The following is a 22,804-nucleotide window of genomic DNA, read 5'->3' as shown; positions in this document are numbered from 1 at the left end:
AGCTGTGGTGTGGGTGGGGCCAGCTTTCTGAGATCTGCCACATCTAAAAACTGTCAACTGCTTCACCCAGTAATCTAAGTGATACATCACTGGAATCAAGGTCTCTTTCTCTACATTATGCTGCTCTCAGATGAGGTAGCAAAAACCTGGTGACAAATTCCCTTTAAGTTTATCTTTTAACGTAGGGGACAACACACATATCGGCTGTAAGGGGTGATCATCAGATATAGCTGTGATTTCCACCTAAGCGCCCCCATCCTGACAGCATCATCCAGTGTGCCATGGTCACATTTCCCCTCTCCCAGGACCTTACAAACTGCAGCAAAACAGTATGAACACGATCTTCATGCCTGTGGATGTGCACCACAGCATGAAAAGCCTGTATTGTGTCATGTAGAGGACTCATTACTACTTCTTTAATATCTACAGTGGGAACGTCATTTTAGAAAGGTTACCCTTTAAGGAGACGGCGCATATTAAATTGATGATGTCAGAGGACGCTGGTAAGAGGTGCTTCAGCTTCTCGTCATTGATCATGTATGTACACCCCTGCAGTGGGCTAACCTATGAGACGTACGAAGACTGGATAATCCCATCAGTCTGATCCCGTACCGGCAGATTCTCTCCAGCCGGCTCTGCACAGATACTGCTCCATTTACAGAAAGCATCGATCACCATGAAATACTACATAGCCTTCACCTTGTATAGGCTGGTATTGATTGAAGCAAATGTATTCTATTTTCTTCTATGCAACATTTTATTCTTCAGAGAAACATCCAATATGTTGAGCAAGTTGATCCATAAATATAATGCTGCATGCACAATTGATTGGTCAATCTGGTTGCTTAAAGGGGTTGTCCAGAGTTTCTTCCAAAAGCAATGCCCCCAATGTTCCCAGGTTGTGTCTGTTACTGCAGTTCCCACCGACTTCAATTGATGGTGGTGCGACTTCTGTTAGAAAGCAGTTCTGGTATTCTAACCCTGCGTAACCCATTAACGCTGGAATAATAGCTCAGGTCAGAAATAAAAATCTTAGAAAGGTAAAGGAGACAGTTCCAAAATGAAGAAGTATAACCAAGGACGTACAAGGTCTGCCTACATTGAATGACATTATTTCATCTACCCATTAAAAGGAATCTGTTACTAGGCTTCTGAAACCCCATCTGAAAGCAGCATGAGGTAGGGGCAGAGACCCTGATTTTGGCGATACATCACTTTCTGGGCTGCTTGCTGCAGTTTTGATAAAATCACCGTTCTCTCTCCTGCTGCTCCATCAGTTCTCTGAATCCTGAGCTCTGTATAACCCCGCCCACATCACTCATAGGTAGCTTTCTGTGTACACTGTGCATAGCCAGAAAGTGGCCAATCAGTAGTGGGGGCAGGGCTATACAGAGCTCATGAATATGGAGGACTACCTGGTAGCAGGATTACTAGTTCTCTAGTGATAAAATCTATTTTATCAGAAGGAGATTATCAAAACCACTGCAAGCAGCCCAGTGACATTGCGGGAATCAAGGTCTTTGATCCTACATCATACTGCTCTCAGATTAGGTAGCAAAAACCCGGTGCTATACAGTATATTCCCTTCAAGTATCAGCCATTTTGGTAGGTTATATAGAAATTATAGCACCCCTGTAAAATCACCTGTCCTAAAATCTACCATGTTTGTGTGCAGTGGAGACTCAATGTAAAGGCCCATGGAGAAAGGGGGCACAGGGCCGAACGCCTGATTATCAACATACTGACATTATCAGATTCAGACCACATTCACACGTTCAGTATTTGGGAAGTATTTTACATCAGTATTTGTAAGCCAAAATCAGGGGTGGAATAATCAGAGGAAAAGTATAATAAAAAAGCGTCACCATTTCTGTATTTAACACCCACTGCTGGTTTTGGCTTACAAATACTGATGTGAAATACTGACCAAATACTGAACGTGTGAACGTGGCCTCAGAAGTAAAAAATGTAAATAAAAACTAAACATTAAATAATAATAATCCTCCTCCTTTTCTACTTAAATAGGTGCTGTAAAAGTCAAATTCATTAACAAGATGTTTGGCTTATATCCAGTATATGCAGAATAAAAATCAGATGGCTGTAATGTGGGTGAGGTTAGCATCCCAATCGCAATTGGATTGTAAATCCACCAACCCAAATTAACACGGCATTTTTTTCAGGTGGATTCCACGCTGCAAAAAAGTCTTGTAAAAAGAACATAATTCGCAGCATTGTCAAAACGACACTGCTGTGCACAAGTTCCATCTTATGTCACGGGTGAAGAATTGAAATGCTCATTCTTCAAACTATAGAGGAAAAACCACAACAAGAACAGCAGCAAAAGCACCCAGCGAAGCCGCTTCACGTAAACAACCACCAGTTCGCCTGTTGCAGCCAAAGACGCCGTGTGCACATAGCTTTAGTTTGGCTAGTGAAACCCTTAGTCAGACTGGAAACTTGGGTTCGCAATACAGACGCTAAAATGCACCTAAGGGCTTAGTGCCCAAGATACAGAAATGCTGCATATTTTTTCCGCTTCTCCCTGGCAGGAAAAACGCATGCGGATTTTACATGCGTTTTTCCCGCCAGGTAGAAGCGTTTGTGAAGCGTTTTTGCATGCGAGTTATCAAGCGCTTTTCCAAGCAATTTTAGCATCACTTGGAAAGTGATATAAATCCATTCAACCGGCATGGATTTATATAGTGTGACCAAGTTAATAGTTAAAAAAAAAGAATAACAATGGTAAAAAAAAATAAGATTATACTTACCTTCTGATGGCCCCCGGTCTCCTCCGATGCGTCCGGTCTCTCACGGTTGTGTAAAAGGACCTGCCATGAGGTCATTTAGTCATGTGACAGGTCACGTGACCGCCAACGTCATGGAAGGTCTTTTCACACCACTGCGAGCCGCCCAACACACCGGACGCATCGCTGAGGAGGCCGGGGGCCATCGGAAGGTAAGTATAATCTTTATTTTTTATTTTAAATTCTTTTTTTACAGGTACTATGGTACCCTGGTCTGGAGGAGAGTCTCCTCTTCTCCAAGCCTGGGCACCATCCGAACATTGAATCGCTTCATGTCCGCATGTGCACATGTAGTGATGCGGATATCAAGCGTTTCAATGCAAGTCAATGGCGGCAATTACGCTGCGTGTCCGCAAAATTAATGGACATGCTGCATATTTTTCCGCAATGATAATTCGCAGCGGAAATTTCCACAGCATGTGCACAGCACATGCGGATTATCATTGGGGACCAGGGTGCACGTATTACCAAGCATTTTTTAAGTGTTTTCACTGCGGAAATTCCACGGCAAAAATGCTTGAAAAACGCATAGTGGGCACGCAGCCTAAATTAAGTTTGTCTGATTGAAGATTTAAAACTATTTTCCAGTTTTAAAATTTAAAAGGGTTATCCACTTTTAGGGACAATTTATTTGTTAAGTAAATGCATATATTTGGGGAGAAAAATCTATTTGGGAATTGAGCTCCATTAAAAAAAAAAAAATTATGGTAGCTGCAGAATGAGGTACTGAGAATCAGGGAGCTCATTCTGACACTCCAATGTTAAACGTTTGTAACTCTTATCTCTCATTTTCTGTGCGCCTTTTAACAGACCTATGACCAGCAACCACATCAAAGTTGAAAGTGCACAAAAATAAAGGAGTCTATAAAACCCAAATGGTGCAAAATGTCCCAGCGCTGCCTCTCATTCCTTCCCATGTTCTGCCCCAGCACTGCCTCTCATTCCTTCCCATGCTCTGCCCCAGCACTGCCTCTCATTCCTTCCCATACTCTGCCCCAGCACTGCCTCTCATTCCTTCCCATGTTCTGCCCCAGCACTGCCTCTCATTCCTTCCCTTGTTCTGCCCCAGCACTGCCTCTCATTCCTTCCCTTGTTCTGCCCCAGCACTGCCTCTCACTCCTCCCGTTCTGCCCCAACACTGCCTCTCATTCCTTCATTCTTCCCTCATGCTGTTCCAGCACTGCCTCTCACCCCCCCCCCCTCCGCTGCTCGAACACTGTCTCTCATTCCTTCCCCCATGCTGCCCTAGCACTGCCTCTTTCCTTCCCTTGTTCTGCCCCCGCACTGCCTCTCATTCCTTCCATTGTTCTGCCCCAGCGCTGCCTCTCTTTCCTTCCATTGTTCTGCCCCAGCACTGCCTCTCATTCCTTCCCATGTTCTGCCCCAGCACTGCCTCTCATTCCTTCCCCTGTGCTCACCCAGCACTGCCTCTAATTCCTTCTTGTCCTGCCCCAGCACTGCCTCTCATTCCTTCCCATGCTCTGCCCCAGCACTGCCTCTCATTCCTTCCCATGCTCTGCCCCAGCACTGCCTCTCATTCCTTCCCATGTTCTGCCCCAGCACTGCCTCTCATTCCTTCCCATGTCCTGCCCCAGCACTGCCTCTCATTCCTTCCCATGTTCTGCACCAGCACTGCCTCTCATTCCTTCCCATGTTCTGCCCCAGCACTGCCTCTCATTCCTTCCCATGTTCTGCACCAGCACTGCTTGTCATTCCTTCCCCTTGCTGCTCCAGCACTGCCTCTCATTCCTTCCCATGTTCTGCCCAGCACTGCCTCTCATTCCTTCCCCCTTCCTGCTCCAGCACTGCCTCTCATTCTTTCCCATGTTCCGCCCAGCACGGCCTCTCATTCCTTCCCACTTCCTGCTCCAGCACTGCCTCTCATTCCTTCCCACTTCCTGCTCCAGCACTGCCTTTCATTCCTTCCCACTTCCTGCTCCAGCACTGCCTTTCATTCCTTCCCCCTTCCTGCTCCAGCACAGCCTCTCATTCCTTCCCACTTCCTGCTCCAGCACTGCCTTTCATTCCTTCCCACTTCCTGCTCCAGCACTGCCTCTCATTCCTTCCCCCTTCCTGCTCCAGCACTGCCTCTCATTCCTTCCCCCTTGCTGCTCCAGCACTGCCTCATTCCTTCATTCTTCCATCATGCTGCTCCAGCATTGCCTCTCATTCCCCCCTACTTCTCCAGCACTGCCTCTCATTCCTTCCCATGTTCTGCCCCAGCACTGCCTCTCATTCCTTCCCCAGAGCTGCTCCAGCACTACCTCATTCCTTCATTCTTCCCTCATGCTGCTCCAGCATTGCCTCTCATTCCCCCCCTGCTTCTCCAGCACTGCCTCTCATTCCTTCCCCAGTGCTGCTGCAGCACTGCCTCCCCATTCCTTCCCTCATGCTGCTCCAGCACAGCCTGCCATTCCTTCCCTCATGCTGCTCCAGCATTAGCTCTCGCTCCTTCCCATGCTCTGCCCCAGCGCTGCCTCTCTTTCCTTCCATTGTTCTGCCCCAGCACTGCCTCTCATTCCTTCCCATGTTCTGCCCCCGCACTGCCTCTCATTCCTTCCCATGTTCTGCCCCAGCACTGCCTCTCATTCCTTCCCTTGTTCTGCCCCAGCACTGCCTCTCATTCCTTCCCATGTTCTGCCCCAGCACTGCCTCTCATTCCTTCCCATGTTCTGCCCCAGCACTGCCTCTCATTCCTTCTCATGTTCTGCCCCAGCACTGCTTGTCATCCCTTCTCCCGTGCTGCCCCAACACTGCCTGTCATTCCTTCCCCAGTACTGCCTCTCATTCCTTCCCTCATGCTGTTCCAGCACTGCATCTCACCCCCCCCCCACATCCCCCTGCTGCTTGAACACTGCCTCTCATTCCTTCCCCTGTGCTGCCCCAGCACTGCCTCTCATTCCTTCCCCTGTGCTGCCCCAGCACTGCCTCTCATTCCTTCCCATGTTCTGCACCAGCACTGCCTCTCATTCCTTCCCATGTTCTGCCCCAGCACTGCCTCTCATTCCTTCCCCCGTGCTGCCCGAGCACTGCCTCTCATTCCTTCCCCCTTGTTGCTCCAGCACTGCCTCTCATTCCTTCCCATGTTCTGCCCAGCACAGTCTCTCATTCCTTCCCACTTCCAGCTCCAGCACTGCCTTTCATTTCTTCCCCCTTCTGCTCCAGCACTGCCTCTAATTCCTTCCCCCGTGCTGCTCCAGCACTACCTCTCATTCCTTCCTCCGTGCTGCTCCAGCACTGCCTCTCATTCCTTCCCCCGTGCTGCTCCAGCACTACCTCTCACTCCTTCCTCCGTGCTGCTCCAGCACTACCTCTCATTCCTTCCTCCGTGCTGCTCCAGCACTACCTCTCATTCCTTCCTCCGTGCTGCTCCAGCACTACCTCTCATTCCTTCCTCCGTGCTGCTCCAGCACTACCTCTCATTCCTTCCTCCGTGCTGCTCCAGCACGGACTCTCATTCCTTCCTCCGTGCTGCTCCAGCACGGACTCTCATTCCTTCCTCCGTGCTGCTCCAGCACGGACTCTCATTCCTTCCCCCGTGCTGCTCCAGCACTACCTCTCCGCAGCTTCCCGCCAGTCATGGTAGACATGGCTGCAGTGGGGACGATACATGATCCGCTGCTTGCAGCCAATCACTGGCACTTGTAAGCTAAAGTAGGTATAAGACTTGGATTTAGCAACAATTTTAGGCCCAGAAGACATTGACTGTAGTGTTCTTCCATGAAATTCTAACAAAAAGTCCAGAAACACATCAGCCCCCTTGTTAGGTCACAGATCTCTGGTTCTTCGATCACCCAAATCTACATACGTATATATATTTGAAATATTTTTTTGTATTTTTCGCAACCAAAGGCTGACCATTGGAGACGCAATCAGTACAGGTTAGACATACAAACTGCTGCAAAGTTAAAGCAATCGTCTGTCCAATCAGAGGGGCAAGATACCGTTCTCACATTCTGCCAGCACCGTGCTAGGGGCATTTTTCAGGCTATATAGTAGTATTTGCTGCCCATAGGTTCCCAGATTAAGAACATATATATATATTTATTTATTTTTTTAATGGAAGCTTGTAAGAGGAATACTGCAGCAGATGGAGCAATGCCATAAAGCAGGAAAAAAGGGCATACCAATATTTATCAGTCTGTCAGAGGCAATAGGGATAATTTTTTGGCCTTGGTCACCTTTCTATATGACAAACGAGCACTGGAAATGCAGTGTGATATCCCAGGAATAGTATAGGACACATTGGCACCATAGAAGTAATGACTAATAGACGCAAAATAAACAATTGACAGCCCAGATTACATTTACAGCAGGAATAGAATCTGATCATATAGTAAAATTAATTATTGCTGCTTGAACCATGTTTTTCTTGAATGTATATATTATCAATATCCATATAATGCACATACATGAATGCACCGGCACAGCCCAGCCATGATCGCCAATCACTAAACCGCACAATACGTCAGTGTAATGTTATCTATGACTGGGAGACACGGCACTGTGCAATTTTCCAGGTGATTTGGTGTTTAGTGAAAATCGCAATACAGCAATTTTACAGCTTTAAGATGCTGCATTTCCAGTCTGGTTCCCTCCCTTACCGGCTCCCTGAGCAGACAGCCATCAGCAGGGCTTAAAACTCTGCTGTCAGTCAAAAAATGGCACTGGGCTCCCATACAAAAATGCTGCACCCTGTGCCATCAAGACAGTCTTCTGGATCCCTGAAACATCAGTAATATTAGTGCCTAATACAATATTCTGATATTCAACATGGTGAGCTGTTATAGATTAACCCCATCAGTCTCAGGCTGATATGAATCAGTAATATGACAGCTCCAATATTTACCCAATACTAGTCTATTGTGGGTCTCTGACCCCCTTATATATTGAAATATTAACCAATGCGTCCATGATTATGAATCTGGACATAACATATGTCGGTACCACCTAAGCGGCATTGCTGTTGGAGTATTTTCTGCACAATATCAACTTCAAATATGCGAAGCTACATATTGTATGGGTTTGTACATTGCACCGTGTATTTCATTCAGTATTCATGTATATTCATCATATAATAGATAAATTAGAATATGTATAGGGGTGATGCAAAATTACATATCTTCCCTCAATCTGTTTCTACTCATTTGTCCAGGCATGGATGTATACACTGTAGACACACACATACATTTGCACACACACATACATTTGCACACACACATACATTTGCACTCCTCTTTTATTCAGGAGGCAAATGAAAATCAAAGGGCCTGAATCTGCCACACATCTAGACAGCGAGACAGCTGATCAATCCCAAGCCAGACTCATCCTAGCAGCGATGTCAGCCCCAGCTGGGAGAAAATGAGCACAGAATACCAGATGTGAACAGGATCACGTAAGCGGGGAAGTAAGAAGCCGGGAGCGTTTTGTGCGGAGAATGAATAAAGCTGCTGCACAGCACAAAAAGGTAGAGAGTGCAAAATTATTACCAAAGCAGGTCTGACGAAAAGAGACCACCAAAAGATATTATAGATAGAATGTATCAAATAATGTCACGGAACACAGGAAATCGCACCTCTCCTGATACAACCAGGGCATGCAGCGATGGACGCGAGCTTGTCTCTCCCATTTACTTAGACATGTTCTGGGCATCATTGATGTATATCCTACATAGGTGCACACTGATCCTATACACTGTATTAAGGTACAAGCTGCCCGTGGGTGTCAATGGTTCAACCCCAATGTATACGTGTGTATGTAAAGTGTGTGTGTATGTAAAGTGTGTGTGTGTGTGTATGTATGTATGTAAAGCGTGTGTGTGTGTGTGTGTGTAAAGTGTGTGTGTGTATGTATGTATGTAAAGTGTGTGTGTGTGTGTGTGTGTGTGTGTGTGTATGTATGGTATGTAATATGTAATGTGTGTGTGTGTGTATGTATGTAATGTGTGTGTGTGTATGTAATGTGTGTGTGTGTGTGTGTATGTAATGTATGTAGTGTGTGTGTGTGTATGTAGTGTGTGTGTGTGTATGTAATGTGTGTGTGTATGTAATGTGTGTGTGTATGTAATGTGTGTGTGTATGTAATGTGTGTGTGTATGTAATGTGTGTGTGTATGTAATGTGTGTGTGTATGTAATGTGTGTGTGTATGTAATGTGTGTGTGTGTGTATGTATGTAATGTGTGTGTATGTAATGTGTGTGTATGTAATGTGTGTGTATGTAATGTGTGTGTGTATGTAATGTGTGTGTGTATGTAATGTGTGTGTGTATGTAATGTGCGTGTGTATGTAATGTGCGTGTGTGTGTGTATGTAATGTGCGTGTGTGTGTGTATGTAATGTGTGTGTGTATGTATGTATGTATGTATGTATGTATGTATGTATGTAATGTGTGTATGCTTGATGTATGTAATATGTATTTATTATATATATTATATATTCATAATATATATAAATAAAACACACATGTATGTATGCATGCATGCGCACGTGCGTGTGTTTTATTTATATATTATGAATATATATATATATAATACATACATCATGCATATACACACACATACATTATATATATATATATATATATATATATATATATATATATATATATATATATATATATATATATATATATATATACATATACATACACACACACATATACACACACACAATAATGGTTGAAGCTAAGCATCAAATGAACGCAAATGACTTTTTTGGCCAAGTGAAAAAATATATATACCATCTGCGTGAGCAATATCATGCAAACATCTCCCCATAAAAACGGCCACTTACTGCTGTAGAGAGTGTCTATCCAGGAGAGACGAGGCATTCCTTGGTGGCTCACGGGCTCCATGGTGTCTCATTCAAGAAGTCCTTCAGAGCCCAACCTGCATTTCATCAGAGACTGGTGGAGAAGATGCTCAGGCCAGGACCGGTGCCCCCTGGGGAAGGAAGCGGTTCATGTCTCAGAGAGGGAGCGATAGGTAAAGCGCAGAGGACAGAACACTGCAGGGGACAGGCCAAAGCTTTGCAGAGGAAAGGAGCACGGTATATGAAAAAGAGGTAGGAGAGGAAAGCAGGAGGGCAGGCAAGCGGCAGAGATGAGGATCCTAGTACCAAGGATGCTCAAGAGATCCAAGCTGATGCACGAACGGAGGGAGCGGGCTGATGATGCTTTGTGTCCCTGAAGTTCTCTGTGTGTTTACACTGAAGATGCAGAGGAGGGGGCTGCGTTAGGTGGAAAGGGGGTGGGTTAGGGGAAGCTCTGTCCTGAAACTGACAGATGGGCGGATGGTTCTCCCCTTGGATGCAGATGGTAATTAGCTGTGTCCTCGACACAGAGTCTGTGCTCCCTCTAGGCACCTGCCGGGGACCGCAGCATCCGAGACCTGTACAATGCTGCCCCAGTCACTGGGAAACCCCTTGATAAGATGATATTGTATGAGGGTCTCCATGGCAGCCATACCTGGTGCTCATCTGATAAAGACCACCTGCTTGTAGAGACTATGGATGCTAGCCGCCGTAGCCGGCCACCATGCTGCCCTCTATGACTGGTCCACTGTGGTTCTGTCACAGCCTCCCCTCCCTTTTTGTACCTGTTGGAAAGCACAAGTTTGTTCGGCGATTTGCCACCGTCGATGCCAGCAGTATTGTTTTCTGTAATGAAATGAATCCTGCGTCTGCACAAACGTGTTAAGTCTTGTAAGCAGAACCGCCGGTGTGTCAGCCAACAAATCGATAAACTCACTGGGAGAATGACGCCTGCGGACACCAGACTCCATCATTAAAACAAATGGGTTTTTAATTTCAGCCACTATTATTGGCCTAATAGATAATGTCTTTGGCAGTTTTCCATTTAAAGGGACATCAGGATTGAACTTGAGACTCAAAGGTAAAGTAGATGCACGTGACACGAAGATCCACAGACACCGGATAAAAGTCGTATAAAAGTAGTAGATTTTTTTTTAAATTACGCCTGAGCGTCTGCAATGGTGGAAGACTGATCTATAGCAGGAATTTTGCAGCTGCTGTTGAGTTGAACCTGACGTGTGCGGCAACCGACCATCGGCCACATTGCAATCATTTTTATTTTTTAATATAACCCTGATCTGCCATGTTGATGACGGAGTTGTTTGCACATACGATCTGATGTTTGACTGGTGACCCAAGGTAGGGTATATGTGGTCAGCCGTACACCAGTGCTCCCCAATACTGCTCCAGCAACTAGAGCGCTCCATAGAAATACATTTGTGAATGAACGAGTCAACAACTTCTCATTACGCCAAACATGCTGCTGTCTACAACTTTGGCAAAGAAAAAAACAAACTCAGAAACAAGTGATTTAGGAACAAATCCAGAACAATGAGTGACTAAGTGCACACTGCGTTGGTGGCCAATGTCAGCATATACACTCAGGCGGCATTAACCCAATAATGGCATCAGTCCATCAGAGAGATATATTGCAAAAGAAAAAACATACTGCATAGTATGCAGCATCCTTTACTGAGGGCTCATGCAAAAATTGCACCTTTACATACAGATAAATAAAACAGGGGACTGACGTCTCCCGATCTGACAGGTGGGCGGCATGTACCCTGGTCTCTGTCTGGTCAGTGGCAACATAATAGTATATGCCATATCAATGTTACATAAATAGCTACAAACTGGCAGTAATACTGATACAACTGAATATAATATATCCATCCATTTAAGCATAGTGTTCCAGCATAGTGTCCCCAGCATTCCCTTTTGTTTAAATTGGAGGCAACCATTACAACCTATATACCTCATGTGACGCTGCATACAATCACAAGCATCAGCGATATATGTCACATGTGGCCGTTGAGTCCAGTGATTGGCTGCAGCGTTCAGGTAGGGGGGATACAGACTGAGACAGCTGCATGGGGATTAAATGAGTGAGTATATCCTACTGACTTATTTTGCCAGGACTGACGTCTGTGTGCAGCTTTTTAATTAAAGCGGACAACACCTTTAAGCAATAAGTTTCCATCCCGAGTGCCAATTTCGCCTTGTTCGAGGAACCCCAGCAATCTGTGACACCATTGTTCCCAAGTATGTGCTTCATGACCACCTCACTTGGGGTATAGTAAAATGTAGCAGATTATTGCAGAAATTTCTGAGTGCAGCCAAACCCCCCATTCAGATATATGGAACTGGATTTGCTAAGTGTGAATATACCTTTAAAATGCTATGGCTATCAGGTAAAGAAACACAATCACATTTTATTCAGTGCATCCATAGTTGCAAAGTATTCTGTTGGATTCACTAAGTTTACCTTCATCTCCGCTAATAAAGCCATACGATCCTCCAAATACATCAAACCTCCAATATATCGCAAATAATGCACTGAACAATCCATAAACCACAATATTTCACTCATGGATCTATCCGTATAATTAACATGTATAAATGGACCCGTGATACAAAAAGAATAAAACCCATTCCCACAAAGGTTTGCAGGCTTTCACAGTTTAGGCCGTAAGTCATACGATAGCATCAATACACAAATAAACCACACACCGGTATATAATTCAGCGCTGCTAAATAATTCACAGCCGATATTAATGTAAAAATAAATGCTACCGCCTAGAATTCATCAGTGGATAATAGGACTATAATGCAAGGGACCGCAGGCGCAGTCCGGAGCTATGGGGGGAGGGACCGCAGGCGCAGTCCAGAGCTATGGGGGGAGGGACCGCAGGCGCAGTCCAGAGCTATGGGGGGGAGGGACCGCAGGCGCAGTTCGGAGCTATGGGGGGGGACCCCAGGAGCAGTCCGGAGCTATGGGGAGGGGGGACCCCAGGCGCCGTCCGGAGCTATGGGGAGGGGGGACCCCAGGCGCAGTCCGGAGCTATGGGGAGGGGGGACCCCAGGCGCAATCCAGAGCTATGGGGAGGGGGGGGGGGACTCCATGCGCAGTCCGGAGCTATGGGGGGGTGGACCCCAGGTGCAGTCCGGAGCTATGGGGGGGACTACAATATGCAGCATACTAACACCGTATACACTGGGTACTGAACAAGTATGCAGCAAAATATATCATACATTAGAGCATCCAACACATTATAAATCTACAAAAGGTTCTGCCAAAAAAAAAAAGGAATAGACTTGCTTTCATGCAACTATTGAGCCAAGTCCAACTTTTTGTAACATTTGCAGCCATTTATACCCACGAGGGGCGATCAGGCATTGGAATTCGATACGCACAGGGTATTATGTAAGCGGTCCATTGCATTTCCCTGTCAGTCCCACATTGTCTGGGAGCTGTGAAGGTTAACAAGCATAGGTAGTGCTCTATGGATAACCCATCTCCTTTCATGCCTCATACACACTTGGCCTTGGTCCTGAGCCCGGAGGCTGGAAGCAGAGCAGCAATTACACAAAAACGCTGTTGTGAAAACATTAATGATTAGTTGTGCCCCAGAGCATCTCACATTTCTCTGGCTTCAGATCCTTTGTTCTGTGGTTTTCCAAACCGGAGCTGACGCACAAAGGGCTCAAGTCCTCGGCAGAGAAGGAGCACACAGCTGATCCTACACATCCCAGCTAGAGAATAAGGGCTTGTAGGGCACGGGGAGACATCATTTTTTCCTTGTACTTTATAATAATCCAATTTAATGAATGACATATTAATCGTGCTAAGTAAGTCTATTACATAACATGTCAATGTGTAGTAAGCAAATAGTGGTATAAGGTTGAAGCATACCACACCAGTCACCACGATCAGCACATGCACTATTGAGGAATATAACCTCAGTCTGGATGCCTAGGTGTCACCACGGGGAGCCACTGAAGAAAAACACTATACAGCACAGTATACTTTTGTGGTGGCCACTGTGGAGAAAAGCTCAGTCTTCTGCGCCTCCCTGTACACTTAAAATTCTCAAGTTTGGAAATTCCCCAGTATCCATGGGATAGGAGATAACTTCTCTATCACCAAGTCAGACCACTGGAACCCCCACCAATCCTGACAACCATGTGTGTCCTCAGCGTTCTGGATCAGCGCGCGCGTGTGTGTGTGTCCTCAGCGTTCTGGATCAGCGCGCGCGTGTGTGTGTCCTCAGCGTTCTGGATCAGCGCGCGCGTGTGTGTGTCCTCAGCGTTCTGGATCAGCGCGCGCGTGTGTGTGTGTGTGTGTCCTCAGCGTTCTGGATCAGCGCGCGTGTGTGTCCTCAGCGTTCTGGATCAGCGCGCGTGTGTGTGTCCTCAGCGTTCTGGATCAGCGCGCGTGTGTGTGTCCTCAGCGTTCTGGATCAGCGCGCGTGTGTGTGTCCTCAGCGTTCTGGATCAGCGCGCGTGTGTGTGTCCTCAGCGTTCTGGATCAGCGCGCGTGTGTGTGTCCTCAGCGTTCTGGATCAGCGCGCGTGTGTGTGTCCTCAGCGTTCTGGATCAGCGCGCGCGTGTGTGTGTGTGTGTCCTCAGCGTTCTGGATCAGCGCGCGCGTGTGTGTGTCCTCAGCGTTCTGGATCAGCGCGCGCGTGTGTGTGTGTCCTCAGCGTTCTGGATCAGCGCGCGCGTGTGTGTCCTCAGCGTTCTGGATCAGCGCGCGCGTGTGTGTGTGTCCTCAGCGTTCTGGATCAGCGCGCGCGTGTGTGTGTGTGTGTGTGTGTGTGTGTCCTCAGCGTTCTGGATCAGCGCGCGCGTGTGTGTGTGTGTGTGTCCTCAGCGTTCTGGATCAGCGCGCGCGTGTGTGTGTGTGTGTGTGTCCTCAGCGTTCTGGATCAGCGCGCGCGTGTGTGTGTGTGTCCTCAGCGTTCTGGATCAGCGCGCGTGTGTGTGTGTGTGTGTCCTCAGCGTTCTGGATCAGCGCGCGCGTGTGTGTGTGTGTGTGTGTGTGTGTGTGTGTGTGTGTGTGTGTGTGTGTGTGTGTGTGTGTGTGTGTGTGTGTGTGTGTGTGTGTGTGTGTGTGTGTGTCCTCAGCGTTCTGGATCAGCGCGCGCGCGTGTGTGTGTGTGTGTCCTCAGCGTTCTGGATCAGCGCGTGTGTGTGTGTCCTCAGCGTTCTGGATCAGCACGCGCGTGTGTGCGTGTGTGTGTGTGTCCTCAGCGTTCTGGATCAGCGCGCGCGCGTGTGTGTCCTCAGCGTTCTGGATCAGCGCGCGCGCGTGTGTGTGTCCTCAGCGTTCTGGATCAGCGTGTGTGTGTGTGTGTGTGTGTGTGTGTGTGTCCTCAGCGTTCTGGATCAGCGCGCGCGTGTGTGTGTGTGTCCTCAGCGTTCTGGATCAGCGCGCGTGTGTGTGTCCTCAGCGTTCTGGATCAGCGCGCGCGCGCGTGTGTGTGTCCTCAGCGTTCTGGATCAGCGTGCGTGCGTGTGTCCTCAGCGTTCTGGATCAGCGTGCGTGCGTGTGTCCTCAGCGTTCTGGATCAGCGTGCGTGCGTGTGTCCTCAGCGTTCTGGATCAGCGTGCGTGCGTGCGTCCTCAGCGTTCTGGATCAGTGTGTGTGTGTGTGTGTGTGTGTGTGTGTGTGTCCTCAGCGTTCTGGATCAGCGCGCGCGTGTGTGTGTGTGTGTGTGTGTCCTCAGCGTTCTGGATCAGCGCGCGCGTGTGTGTGTGTGTGTGTGTGTCCTCAGCGTTCTGGATCAGCGCGCGCGTGTGTGTGTGTGTGTGTGTGTGTCCTCAGCGTTCTGGATCAGCGCGCGCGTGTGTGTGTGTGTCCTCAGCGTTCTGGATCAGCGCGCGTGTGTGTGTGTGTCCTCAGCGTTCTGGATCAGCGCGCGCGTGTGTGTGTGTGTGTGTGTGTGTGTGTGTGTGTGTGTGTGTGTGTGTGTGTGTGTGTGTGTGTGTGTGTGTGTGTGTGTGTGTGTGTGTGTGTGTGTGTGTGTGTGTGTCCTCAGCGTTCTGGATCAGCGCGCGCGCGTGTGTGTGTGTCCTCAGCGTTCTGGATCAGCGCGCGCGTGTGTCCTCAGCGTTCTGGATCAGCGCGCGCGCGTGTGTGTCCTCAGCGTTCTGGATCAGCGCGCGCGCGTGTGTGTGTCCTCAGCGTTCTGGATCAGCGCGCGCGTGTGTGTCCTCAGCGTTCTGGATCAGCGCGCGCGCGCGTGTGTGTGTGTGTCCTCAGCGTTCTGGATCAGCGCGCGCGTGTGTGTCCTCAGCGTTCTGGATCAGCGCGCGCGCGTGTGTCTGTGTGTGTGTGTCCTCAGCGTTCTGGATCAGCGCGCGCGTGTGTCTGTGTGTGTGTGTGTGTCCTCAGCGTTCTGGATCAGCGCGCACGTGCGTGTGTGCGTGTGTGCGTGTGTGTCCTCAGCGTTCTGGATCAGCGCGCGCGCGTGTGTGTCCTCAGCGTTCTGGATCAGCGCGCGCGTGTGTGTGTGTCCTCAGCGTTCTGGATCAGCGCGCGCGCGCGCGTGTGTGTGTGTGCGCGTCCTCAGCGTTCTGGATCAGCGCGCGTGCGTGTGCGCGTCCTCAGCGTTCTGGATCAGCGCGCGCGTGCGTGCGTCCTCAGCGTTCTGGATCAGCGCGCGCGTGCGTGCGTCCTCAGCGTTCTGGATCAGCGCGCGCGTGCGTGTGTGCGTCCTCAGCGTTCTGGATCAGCGCGCGTGCGTGTGTGCGTGTCCTCAGCGTTCTGGATCAGCGCGTGTGTGTGTGCGTGTCCTCAGCGTTCTGGATCAGCGCGCGTGCGTGTCCTCAGCGTTCTGGATCAGCGCGCGTGCGTGCGTGTCCTCAGCGTTCTGGATCAGCGCGCGTGCGTGCGTGTCCTCAGCGTTCTGGATCAGCGCGCGTGCGTGCGTGTCCTCAGCGTTCTGGATCAGCGCGCGCGTGCGTGTGTGCGTCCTCAGCGTTCTGGATCAGCGCGCGTGCGTGCGTGCGTCCTCAGCGTTCTGGATCAGCGCGCGTGCGTGCGTGTCCTCAGCGTTCTGGATCAGCGCGCGTGCGTGTCCTCAGCGTTCTGGATCAGCGCGCGTGCGTGCGTGTCCTCAGCGTTCTGGATCAGCGCGCGTGCGTGCGTGCGTGTCCTCAGCGTTCTGGATCAGCGCGCGTGCGTGTCCTCAGCGTTCTGGATCAGCGTGCGTGCGTGTCCTCAGCGTTCTGGATCAGCGTGCGTGCGTGCGTGCGTGTCCTCAGCGTTCTGGATCAGCGCGCGTGCGTGCGTGCGTGTCCTCAGCGTTCTGGATCAGCGCGCGTGCGTGCGTGTCCTCAGCGTTCTGGATCAGCGCGCGTGCGTGCGTGTCCTCAGCGTTCTGGATCAGCGCGCGTGCGTGCGTGTGTGTCCTCAGCGTTCTGGATCAGCGCGCGTGCGTGTCCTCAGCGTTCTGGATCAGCGCGCGTGCGTGCGTGCGTGTGTCCTCAGCGTTCTGGATCAGCGCGCGTGCGTGCGTGCGTGCGTGTGTGCGTGCGTGTGTCCTCAGCGCTCTGGATCAGCGCGCGCGCGTGCGTGCGTGCGTCCCCTCAGCGCTCTGGATCAGCGCGCGCGCGTGTCCCCACAACGCTCTGGATCAGCGCGCGCGCGTGTCCCCACAACGCTCTGGATCAGCGCGCGCGCGTGTCCCCACAACGCTCTGGATCAGCGCGCGCGCGTGTGTGTCCCCTCAGCGCTCTGGATCAGCGCGCGCGCGTGTGTGTGTCCCCTCAGCGCTCTGGATCAGCGCGCGCGCGTGTGTGTGTCCCCTCAGCGCTCTGGATCAGCGCGCGCGCGTGTCCCCACAACGCTCTGGATCAGCGCGCGCGCGTGTCCCCACAACGCTCTGGATCAGCGCGCGCGCGTGTGTGTCCCCTCAGCGCTCTGGATCAGCGCGCGCGCGTGTGTGTGTCCCCTCAGCGCTCTGGATCAGCGCGCGCGCGTGTGTGTGTCCCCTCAGCGTTCTGGATCAGCGCGCGTGCGTGCGTGTCCTCAGCGTTCTGGATCAGCGCGCGTGCGTGTCCTCAGCGTTCTGGATCAGCGCGCGTGCGTGCGTGTCCTCAGCGTTCTGGATCAGCGCGCGTGCGTGCGTGCGTGTCCTCAGCGTTCTGGATCAGCGCGCGTGCGTGTCCTCAGCGTTCTGGATCAGCGTGCGTGCGTGTCCTCAGCGTTCTGGATCAGCGTGCGTGCGTGCGTGCGTGTCCTCAGCGTTCTGGATCAGCGCGCGTGCGTGCGTGCGTGTCCTCAGCGTTCTGGATCAGCGCGCGTGCGTGCGTGTCCTCAGCGTTCTGGATCAGCGCGCGTGCGTGCGTGTCCTCAGCGTTCTGGATCAGCGCGCGTGCGTGCGTGCGTGTGTCCTCAGCGTTCTGGATCAGCGCGCGTGCGTGCGTGCGTGCGTGTGTGCGTGCGTGTGTCCTCAGCGCTCTGGATCAGCGCGCGCGCGTGCGTGCGTGCGTCCCCTCAGCGCTCTGGATCAGCGCGCGCGCGTGTCCCCACAACGCTCTGGATCAGCGCGCGCGCGTGTCCCCACAACGCTCTGGATCAGCGCGCGCGCGCGTGTCCCCACAACGCTCTGGATCAGCGCGCGCGCGTGTGTGTCCCCTCAGCGCTCTGGATCAGCGCGCGCGCGTGTGTGTGTCCCCTCAGCGCTCTGGATCAGCGCGCGCGCGTGTGTGTGTCCCCTCAGCGCTCTGGATCAGCGCGCGCGCGCGCGTGTCCCCTCAGCGCTCTGGATCAGCGCGCGCGCGCGCGTGTCCCCTCAGCGCTCTGGATCAGCGCGCGCGCGCGCGTGTCCCCTCAGCGCTCTGGATCAGCGCGCGCGCGCGTGTCCCCTCAGCGCTCTGGATCAGCGCGCGCGCGCGTGTCCCCTCAGCGCTCTGGATCAGCGCGCGCGCGCGTGTCCCCTCAGCGCTCTGGATCAGCGCGCGCGCGCGTGTCCCCTCAGCGCTCTGGATCAGCGCGCGCGCGCGTGTCCCCTCAGCGCTCTGGATCAGCGCGCGCGCGCGTGTCCCCTCAGCGCTCTGGATCAGCGCGCGCGCGCGTGTCCCCTCAGCGCTCTGGATCAGCGCGCGCGCGCGCGTGTCCCCTCAGCGCTCTGGATCAGCGCGCGCGCGCGCGTGTCCCCTCAGCGCTCTGGATCAGCGCGCGCGCGCGCGTGTCCCCTCAGCGCTCTGGATCAGCGCGCGCGCGCGCGTGTCCCCTCAGCGCTCTGGATCAGCGCGCGCGCGCGCGTGTCCCCTCAGCGCTCTGGATCAGCGCGCGCGCGCGTGTCCCCTCAGCGCTCTGGATCAGCGCGCGCGCGCGTGTCCCCTCAGCGCTCTGGATCAGCGCGCGCGCGCGTGTCCCCTCAGCGCTCTGGATCAGCGCGCGCGCGCGTGTCCCCTCAGCGCTCTGGATCAGCGCGCGCGCGCGTGTCCCCTCAGCGCTCTGGATCAGCGCGCGCGCGTGTCCCCTCAGCGCTCTGGATCAGCGCGCGCGCGTGTCCCCTCAGCGCTCTGGATCAGCGCGCGTGTCCCCTCAGCGCTCTGGATCAGCGCGCGTGTCCCCTCAGCGCTCTGGATCAGCACGCGTGTGTGTGTGCCTGTTCTCAGGGTTCTGGATCAGCGCGCGTGTGTGTGTGCCTGTCCTCAGTGTTCTGGATCGGCGTGTGTGTATCCTCAGTGTTCTGGATCAGTGTGTGTGTGTGTGTGTGTGTGTGTGTGTGTGTGTGTGTGTGTGTGTGTGTGTGTGTGTGTGTGTGTGTGTGTGTGTGTGTGTGTGTGTGTGTGTGTGTGTGTGTGCGTGTGCGTGTGTGCTCAGTGTTCTGGATCAGCGCGTGTATGTGTGCCTCCTCAGTGTTCTGGATCGGATTGTGTGCCTCCTCAGTGTTCTGGATCGGATTGTGTGCATCCTCAGTGTTCTGGATCAGCGTGTGTGTGTCCTCAGTGTTCTGGATCAGCGCGTGTATGTGTGCCTCCTCAGTGTTCTGGATCGGATTGTGTGCATCCTCAGTGTTCTGGATCGGCGTGTGTCTGTCCTCAGTGTTCTGGATCAGCATGTGTGTGTGTGTCCTCAGTGTTCTGGATCAGCACGTATATGTGTCTGTCCTCAGTGTTCTGGATCAGTGTGTGTGTCCTCAGTGTTCTGGATCAGCGCGTGTGTCCTCAGTGTTCTGGATCAGCGCGTGTGTCCTCAGTGTTCTGGATCAGCGCGTGTGTCCTCAGTGTTCTGGATCAGCGTGTGTGTGTCCTCAGTGTTCTGGATCAGCGCGTGTGTGTGCCTGTCCTCAGTGTTCTGGATCAGCATGTGTGTGTGTCCTCAGTGTTCTGGATCAGCGCGTATATGTGTCTGTCCTCAGTGTTCTGGATCAGTGTGTGTGTCCTCAGTGTTCTGGATCAGCGTGTGTGTGTCCTCAGTGTTCTGGATCAGCGCGTGTGTGTGCCTGTCCTCAGTGTTCTGGATCAGTGTGTGTGTCCTCAGTGTTCTGGATCAGCGTGTGTGTGTCCTCAGTGTTCTGGATCAGCGTGTGTGTGTCCTCAGTGTTCTGGATCAGCGCGTGTGTGTGCCTGTCCTCAGTGTTCTGGATCAGTGTGTGTGCCTCCTCAGTGTTCTGGATCGGCGTGTGTGTGTCCTCAGTGTTCTGGATCAGCGCATGTATGTGTCTGTCCTCAGTGTTCTGGATCAGTGTGTGCGTCCTCAGTGTTCTGGATCAGCGCATGTATGTGTCTGTCCTCAGTGTTCTGGATCAGTGTGTGCGTCCTCAGTGTTCTGGAGCAGCATGTATGTTCTGAATCAGTGTGCTGTGTTTTCTGGATCAGCGTGTCCGTAATGCCATCCATGTGTTATAAGTGTTTTTCACGGATCCATAGACTTGTATTGGCCTTTGTCATAAAAAAAAAAAAAAGAAAAAGAAAAAAAAAGGGTTAATAGCACCATGGATTTGAACGGGTACGTGTATCCATGAAAAATACGAATAGAACACGGACATGTGAATGAGGCCTTAGACTTCTGTTTTAGGAACAGAGAAATGGAATTCATGCAGAACACGAAATGCAGATGTGAACAGGGCCTAAACAAATGGTATAGCGATGCATATTGGCCATGTGAACACCAAAATAACACACTCTTGGCCTCAGTCTGTGGAATGGTGACCTATGGAAACTTGTGTGTTAGAAAAAGCCCCCTAATATACACTTTGGGCTAAGTGCACTAAGACAGTGTGTACTTAGGCTCATGTGCACTATTGGCAATCTGCCCATACAGGAGGTCAAACCCTGTAAACCACTGATCCAAGCTTCAGAACAAGAGTTATGGTGCTGTCAGACGGCCATATTACGGTCAGAAAAGCCAACAGTCAATGCGATCCTCGCGTGGGTCGTTCTGATCGGTTATTGCAGATCAAACTCAGCCACTCAAGTCTAAACAGATGGCACATGGAAGCCATGTGTTTTTAACGAATTTTGGTTTGCTTGTTTTTTGCAGGCACAAAAATGAACAAGCTACTCTGAATATACAGTACCATAAAAGTTTGGACAAACCCGTTCATGGAATGGTTCTCCCTGATCTTATTGAAATAGTGTCCATAATAAACTCAGGCTGATGGCAGCAAAACCACAAAAGCAAACACGTGAAAATAAGGAGTAAAGAAACACATGTGAAACCAACCAGAATATGTGCAAAACCTTAAGTTTCGTCAGAGTGCCCCCCTTTTTATTCTTATGACAGATTAACAGCCCCCATAAAACTCTCTCAAGCAGCTCCATCAGGTTGTCTCCTGGAATGGACAGTTATACCTCGTTGAGAGGACATTTGTGGAGTCACCGATCTTCATAAAGTGTTTGCGGCCATCCGGGACGTTTTGCCGTTCTATACAGTGCTAAGCCCTATTCCACAACTGTTCTAACCCAGAGTATGAATGGTAAGGACTCAACTAAGCAAAGAGAAATGATAGTCCATTATTACTTTAAAACATGAAGGTCAGTCAATCCAAAAAAATAGCTAAAATCTTAAAGGTATCCTCAAGTGTAGTCATGAAAACCATCAATTTCTATGATGAAACTGTCTCTCATGACTACCTCTCCAGGAAATGATGACCAAGAAACACTTCTGCTGCAGAGGATAAGATCATCAGCGCTACAAGCCTTTGATATCGCAAATTGACAGCACCTCAGGTAAAAGCCTTCATAAATGATGCAGCTATCAAGCAGCAGAAACATCTCAACATAAACTCTCCAAAAGAGACTGCGAGAGGCAGACCTTTATGGTTGAATTGCTGAAAAAGAGCTGAGGATCAAAAAGAATAGACTTGTTTAGACCAATCAACACAAGGACTGGACATTAGATCAGTCCAAAATTTCTATATACGGTGGTCTGATAAGTCAAATTTGAGATTCTTGGTACCAACTGCCATGTCTTGGAGATGTAGAAATGGGGAGCAGATTGTTTCTAAATGTGTGGCGTCCAAAATGAAGCATGGAGGGAGAGGTGTCATGGTGTGCTTTATTCCAAATTCAAGGCACACTTATCGAGTAGGGCAACCACAGCTATCTTCCACTTCATGCAGGGGTGTGGAGTTGGAGTCGGAGTCCATTTTGGTGGGGGTCGGTATAAAATGGAGTGACTCCTAAAATATATAATAAATTGGGTACAATAGTTCAATGCAGTTTGTGGGGAATATTTTTTCATAAGAATTTGGGAAAGTTATGAAATGTCCTATAAATGTCTGTCTTATTCCTGATCTAAGGGTCTAGACTTTTAGCTGAGATGAATCTGTGCTACAGTAAATTTATCACTTGAACATGAGCCATGTATGAGGGAGTCGGAGTCGTGGAGTCGGATGTCTGGCTTACCAACTCCACAGCCCTGACTTCATGCCATCCCATCTGGATTGCACTTAGTGGCAACATTTTCAAAATACACCTCTAGTCTGTGTAAGGGCTATGTGACGAAGAAAAACAGATTGAGTCCTGTATCAGAAGACACGGCCTTCACAATTACCCAAAATCAACCTAATTGAGATGGTTTGTAATGAGTTGGACAGCAAAGTGAAGGCAAAGTAACCAAGTGCTCAGTAGCTCTGGGAACTTTTTCAAGACTGTTGAAAATTCATTCAAGGTGACTAATCTGATGACAAACACCACCTCAGCAAAACACAAATGATTGGTCGTAAA

At 50.5% G+C, this 22,804-nt stretch overlaps 1 protein-coding gene across 2 annotated transcripts in view; it reads right to left on the bottom strand.

The window, feature by feature from the left end:
* Positions 1-22,804, bottom strand: part of ABR (ABR activator of RhoGEF and GTPase) — a 424,780-nt gene that overhangs the window by 327,954 nt on the left and 74,022 nt on the right. The window contains exons 1-2 of one of the 2 annotated variants that reach the window (XM_073667981.1): positions 9,920-10,060; positions 9,596-9,744 (exon numbers count right to left, since the gene is read on the bottom strand). The exons of the other annotated variant lie outside the window; for it this stretch is intronic. Of the exons in view, the coding sequence (XP_073524082.1) occupies positions 9,596-9,656 (61 nt within the window). The 5' untranslated portion in view covers positions 9,657-9,744; positions 9,920-10,060. Of the gene's footprint in view, positions 1-9,595; positions 9,745-9,919; positions 10,061-22,804 lie in introns of those variants that run through there. 2 annotated transcript variants of the gene reach the window in all.

Source organism: Phyllobates terribilis, unplaced genomic scaffold (assembly GCF_046119375.1).
Source record: "Phyllobates terribilis strain yellow unplaced genomic scaffold, ASM4611937v1 Scaffold_2__4_contigs__length_985480577, whole genome shotgun sequence".
Classification (NCBI taxonomy): domain Eukaryota; kingdom Metazoa; phylum Chordata; class Amphibia; order Anura; family Dendrobatidae; genus Phyllobates; species Phyllobates terribilis.
Note: the sequence above shows the minus strand (reverse complement) of the source record. Positions and strands in the feature narration are given on the sequence as shown.